Here is a 6704-nt window from a genome sequence, read left to right as displayed (position 1 = left end):
TCTTTATTGGCAGCACAGCACCAGGCTGCTCACCCTCACCGGAGATAAATGAATTTATTAACCACTTTAACCCGACAGCAGCCAGGAGGTACCAGGGGAAAGCAAAATGAGGCCTCTAGTGTACAAGTCTCATGCATATCTAGGTTGTTTTCTATCACAATGCTTTCTTATAATGACCGCAAATGTGCTCAGGATACACTTGGCAGCTTTAAAAGAGATGAAATAGAGGAAAAACAAGATTCCCCCACAAAACCTCTGTATACATTCTGATAGCAGCAGAGCCCTCCATATGCATACATAACAGACACCAGCAGCAGGAGGTCTGTGCATTTAAAGGAAGATTCAACTAGACCCTGCTTTGAAAAACGGTTCAATCTATTTTAATGATTGGTTAGCTTCCTCACATCAAAGACAACCCAAACACACACTCCTGATTGGCTGACGGCTAGTCTCAAAAAAAAAAAAAGTTTGCACTGTGCAGGATCAAACAGTGGGTGAGAGTTTGGGAAGACAGAATCATCTAGTTGTGATTTGGGGAGGGGATGATAGGATCCACTAAAAGCTGCCACTAACTGCAGGATCAACCTCATGGCTTCCCTGGTCCTACTTAATAGAGAGAACACTTTACAGGCTTATTTACAGGTAAGAAACCATTGCTTGTCATTCAGATATGTGGTTTATTTTTTTTAATCTATATACCCAAAAAACTTTTTTATTTATTTTTTTTCTTTGTTTTTGCTAAATTGTATTCACACTATTTAATTGCATTGCACTTCTTATCAGACGCAGGTATTAGCTATTTCCTTTTACCTGCTCCTTAAAGGGAAAGTCCTTTAAGACCGGTGATAGGAGAGAGGAAGATAATGACACAGGGAGAGATTCACAGTAAAGTCCATTATTTAACTAATATCAATTTATACTGTGTATATATATATATATATATATATATATATATATATATATATATATATATATATATATATATATAATCTCTCTATCATTTTTAAAGAAAGGGGGAAAAAAAAGCACTGAAAAAATAGGTTGCTTTTTGTCTGTCCCATTTAAAATGTAATTCTTAACTGGTGTAAGGGTTAATTCACACACCTGAAGATGCAAAACACAATTGTTTCTTGCTGTGAGTTGAACTACCTTTTTTCTGTATAGGCAACACGAAAGGTCAAAATTTAAATATTTTTATTATTATGATAATGGAGGATTTTGATGCGCGTTTTTTTTGTGTATTGTACAAAAAAAAAGGAGACCCTGCATTTTTATGCAGCACACCTGTATGGTGTGAACAGGGCAATTAGAAAACAATAGTTTCCTATATGTCCTTGTGTTGAGCTGGTGTTAATCAATGCACAGCTAAGCAGACATGGTGTGACCGAGCCCTGAATGTATTCCTGTGTGTGTACCATTTGATATTTTAATCGAAAGCAAGTTGGCACCCTAAATATATTCACATTCCTCAACATGGCATGCTGGTTTTAGTAGTGCAGCAGTAGATGAATTGTATTTTTTTTTTCCTTCCCCATTTTTTTTTTTTATTTATATCTTATCTAATAGCATGATGTATTGGTAGGAGTGAAGTTCAATCACTCAAGTCTCCACTCTCAGGTCTGTGTCATCTGTAACTAATCAAGTCTTATGCCTCCAGAAAGGGAATTCACACATAGTGGGGCTTACACGATTGCTTGGCTTTTGCTCCTGGTGACCTATTGAGGCTCATTTTTTATTGGCTTTGGATAAATCATTTTTGTTGCTATAGGCAACAACTCAACTTAGTTGGTAAGGTTGAATATAGACACTGGTCCATCCAGTTCAGTTTATACTCTAGTTTTTTTTTTTTTTTTTATTATCAGGAGGAATGTGTTTCAGCAACTGGCATAAGGCAGGCTATTATAACCATCACATTGTTTTATAATGGCTTAACATTGCTATATTCATTGTTTTTTGTTAAACTATATGTACCACTTTCAGTCTTAAAAAACTGTTGTGAAGGGAATTAACGTTTAGGTGCTCTGCTCTTATTTGGATCATATATTTTTTTTTTTAATTGCTGCACAGAATATAGCCTTGGCTTTGACTTGATGTTGTGTGATCATACTTTTTGCAGTTTTATTACACATCTCAGAATATGATGTAACTTGTATAGATTTGTATTGGTAATAAAGGTTTGTGGGGAAACCTCCAGCCCCAATAGGAGACAACATTGAAAAATCAAACCCAACCTATTGACTACTGCTTTTAGAATGATCAGCAAGAATTGTTTCTTAAAGCTAAAGATAAAATGACTCTCTTCTGATATTATGGCTTATTTAATCTATTCATAACAAGTTATTGTAGTAGTGAAATCAGAAACGCTTTATCAGTCTAGAAGAGTAAGTTGTATTTGCAGAAGTGGTGCTAAAGTACTTTGCAGACGGTAGACCATAGATCACTATGGTAAAACCTAGTGAGATGAGTACCTGCTATGCATAAACATATTTCCCTTTTAGTTGTCTGTAATGAGCATTCTGCAGGTCTAGAATCCATGTTTTTATTACTCGCCTAATATTAACTTGTAATATGCATACATGAAGTGTGAAAACAATTTCCTAATCTGGAGATACCCCATAGATAACAATTAAATCCTATTTATGATGCTCGCCTAAACAGTATATGGAAAGGCTTAAGCTTCTGTGTTTTTTATTAGTTGCTCTGGGACCGTAACTCTGGTCACACAAATTGCACGCTGATTGTACAATCGCCTTTTAGATTTACCAACAACTTTGTAGCTTAAGGGCCTACCTGATTGTATATAGACTGAGTGGATTGTCTTGCTTTGAAAAGATTGGCCCACCCATCTACTTATTGTTGGCAAATTCAAAGGAAATTGCACACAGATGGTACAGTTATCTTGTAATATGCGAGTGCAGCTTTAGCCTCTAGCAATCCTTCGGGACCCATTTACTGACTATCTTAGCAAGTAAAATAATATGCATGTATGTGTGTATCTGTCATGTACGTGATAACATTGACTATTTATTCATGTCAGGCATACAACATTTAATGATAAGGTGATATTATACCATATTCTAATTTTTTTTTTATTTTTTATTATTTTTTTTTCCTTTTCATGGATTACTATAAAAAGGAATGTTTCAGCTAATTTTCTTTGGATTATGTGGTTGAAGTTAATAATTAGGTGGAAAGCATTGGTGTGCAGTAACCTATAGCAACCTACCCCATCAACTTTTGTTGTTTTTAGAGCAGCCAGAACAATGGGCATTCAGAGCAGTGAAAGATTAATATTTTTTTTTTTTTTTTTTTTTTCTACATATGTTTCAAGCACGGTAATCTTACGTTTTCTCTTTTTGTGTTTTAGGATAGAACCCCTAACTCCTCCCCGGACACAGGCCCCTTTCCAACACTAAACGTATTCCCTTCAGCCTGTCGCTCAGTAATAGCACCTAAACCAAACCATTGGGATTACTCGCAGTCCTCTTCCAGTTCAGCTGGAGCAGCTCCAGCAATGTTTCCTCTATGGGGCAATGACATTAATCCCAGTACTGGAATGGGATCTCATGGTATGACTTTTAGCGTCCCAAAAGTTCAGTATAACGGTCATATGCAGGCAGTAGGAACTCACGAGCTGCCGCTGACTCCTCCAGCTGACCCAAATGTTTATTCATTCGATTTGTCTCCTGTCAAGATTTTGGCACCTCAAGTTTCAACTAACCCTGCGTATCATTTTCAAGACACAAACTCTGTGACTCAGGACTACTCTGGTTTTATGCAAACCCCTACACCCATGACCCAAAGACACATTCCCACAGCACACATGGATGAACAGACCTGGTGGAGTTTTCAACAAACAAACGCAAATAACATTCACTCCTTCCATTTGACCAACTCTTTGATGGTGGGACCACAGCCTCAACTTGCAGCACTTCTCCAGAGCTCTTCTAAAACTCTGCTAAGCTCAACTAGACGGTGTAGGAGGTGTAAGTGCCCCAACTGCCAAGCTTCTCCAAACAACGAAGAACCTGGAAAAAAGAAGCTTCATATCTGCCATCTTCCAGGTTGTGGAAAAGTTTATGGAAAGACCTCACACCTCAAAGCCCATTTGCGCTGGCATGCTGGAGAGAGACCTTTTATTTGCAATTGGGTCTTCTGTGGAAAGAGCTTCACCAGATCTGACGAGCTTCAGCGCCATCTAAGGACTCATACAGGGGAGAAACGTTTTGGGTGTCAAGAATGCGGAAAGAGGTTTATGAGGAGCGATCACCTTTCTAAACATACGAAAACTCATCAAAACAAAAAGGGGAAGTGCGCAGGCCCATCTATAGACAGCATTAAAAAAGAGTGACTGTCCTTTTCTTCACTCCCATTTTGGCCCATTACAAAGGGAGAACATGACTTTTAACTTCTCTCTTTTTTTTTTTTTTTTAAGATTTACTTGAGTTTCCTATATTATGGACAAGGACAACGTAAAGTATTTTTTTTTAACTGAATTTAAACCATGACCACAGCAGCCTACATATTAAGGGGACAGTGCATATGTGAAAAAATATACATATGAAAAGATAAATTAATTTGCTTAGATTATTTATACAAATGTTATGTCGCAGAAGAAAAGTATCCCCATACCCCATGTGTACATATATTTTTTGGCAGAAATCATACTGTTTGGCTTTAAATCTATTATTGGGTTGATTTCCATCAGCTTTTGCATATAGATTGAAATGTGCAATATTATCAGGCCTATTAATTATTGCAGTGCAAAAAAAAATTATGATATTAAAACGCAGGTTCCCATAGCAACCCAATTTTAACCTTTAATTGCAACTAAAGTAATGAAAAAAACGAGTTTATATGGGTCACTGCACTTTGTATCTTAATTTTGTAATGTGTTAAATACGTTCTTTGTAACTTTTGACATTTGTTCTATCTTGTCTGAAAAGAAGACCTTTTATTCCTACCTTGAGAACATTTAAGACCTAATCTAATGCATCCCCACATTTTAATGAAAAAACCGCTTTATACTGCCATTCATTTTACATATAAGGTTGTATATGTTTAAAATAACTGTTCTTGCCAGTTTTGTAAATGATCTGTTTCTGCAGTGTGGTTGTAAAAATTAAAAAAACAAATCCCTTTTACTTCCTCTGGTTGTCGCATTTTGATATCTTTTCACTTAAGTGTGATTTTACTATTTTGCCCTGCATACATACGGTTTATTCTGTGCAAATGCTTATGTAGTCCATAGTGTGAATGATGTACTCTTCCAGCAGGTCACAGTACACTGACGTTTTATCCTTTACAATTCACAAAGTTATAAAATGCATCATATACAGTCTGCTAGATCCAAAGAAACTTAATTCACATATACAGCTATAAATCTGTACCTACTAGAAATGTGGCACATTATTTTATTTATTATAGCCATTTCAATTTTAAAGCTGTGCTATTATGATACGGGGAAACGCATACAATAGACTGAGGTTTTGCATTGGTTGCATCTTTTTGCTTGGCAACCTTTTTAAAGCATGTTGGTCACAGCAGACCTAAACAGTATATTATTATTATTATTATTATTATAAATAAATAAATAAATATAAATATAATATATATATATATATATATATATATATATATATATATATATATATATAATTTTTTTTTTTCCACCTGAAAATGTTATGCAGGGTTCACACTGTTGTGGTGCATTTGTATATTGCATCAGGGCGGCCTATTCATTTGAATAAGACACCTAATGCACCCAAACTCATGACAGCCCAGGAGTACTCGCCTAAAGCTGACCATACATTATACAATTTTTTTCTTGTACAATTTTCCTTTAGATTTACCAAAATCATATAATGTGAGGTCAAACCTAAACACTTTCAGTTTTTTTATGCAACCAGGGAGGCCCTTGCATTACGTAGTTGAAGGTAAATCTATAGGAAATTGAATAAGAAAAATGTATAGCATATGGCCAGCTTTAGGCTGGGTTCACACTGCTGCGGTGTATGAGATCGGATGTGATTCGCAGTGCACATCACATGCGATCTCTGTGCGATGCGATTTCAGCCATACAGATAGTATGGCTGAATTCGCATCGCATCCAGCCCAAACTCGTACAGGACCCTTTTTTTGGTCCGCAGCAGAATCGGATCGCATGGGTGTTCACATCATGCGATCCAATTCCTGTCCGAGTTTGCAGATCGCACTGCGATATGCGAACTGATTTGGAGGTGTCATTAACTTTTCACTGACGCTCCCAGCAGTTTGCATAGGGCAGTGTGAACTGCCGCCGGGAGACATGCGATGCGGGAACCCGCAGTGGATTCGCAGTGTTCCCGCATCGCAGCAGTGTGAACCTAGCCTTAGGTGGTGAGGACTCCTGGGCTGTCATCTGTCTCCTTCTTTGCAACTTGTTGAGTAACTGACCTACCAGAACACCTGCCATGTACATACAGGGATGATCTACTAAAACTGGACAGAATCTGGTGCAGCTGTGTATGGTAGCCAATCAGCTTCTAATTTCAGCTTGTTCAATTAAGCTTTCACAATAAGCCCTTGTTCACACTGAAGACGGCTTTGAAATTGTGCGACTTCATCTGAGATCGCACGACTTTGGGTGCGACTTGAAAGGCATTTGTGAAGCTTCATTCACAGATGTCTATTGAAGTCACACCCAAAATTGGCAAAAGTAGTGC

The 6704-nt window shown here is 37.1% G+C and overlaps 1 protein-coding gene across 1 annotated transcript; it reads left to right on the top strand.

Moving 5' to 3' along the window:
• The first annotated feature begins 506 nt into the window (after positions 1 to 506).
• LOC143984454 (transcription factor Sp5-like) lies at positions 507 to 5144 on the top strand. The gene is made up of 2 exons (XM_077484616.1): positions 507 to 642; positions 3368 to 5144. The coding sequence occupies exons 1-2, from the start codon at positions 589 to 591 to the stop codon at positions 4349 to 4351; spliced, it is 1038 nt and encodes a 345-aa protein (XP_077340742.1). The 5' UTR covers positions 507 to 588; the 3' UTR covers positions 4352 to 5144.
• The last annotated feature ends 1560 nt before the right edge of the window (positions 5145 to 6704 follow it).

Source organism: Lithobates pipiens, unplaced genomic scaffold (genome assembly GCF_037356315.1).
Source record: "Lithobates pipiens isolate NorthernLeopardFrog02 unplaced genomic scaffold, aLitPip1_a1.2 Scaffold_16, whole genome shotgun sequence".
Classification (NCBI taxonomy): domain Eukaryota; kingdom Metazoa; phylum Chordata; class Amphibia; order Anura; family Ranidae; genus Lithobates; species Lithobates pipiens.
This window is presented reverse-complemented; position numbering and strand designations above follow the sequence as displayed.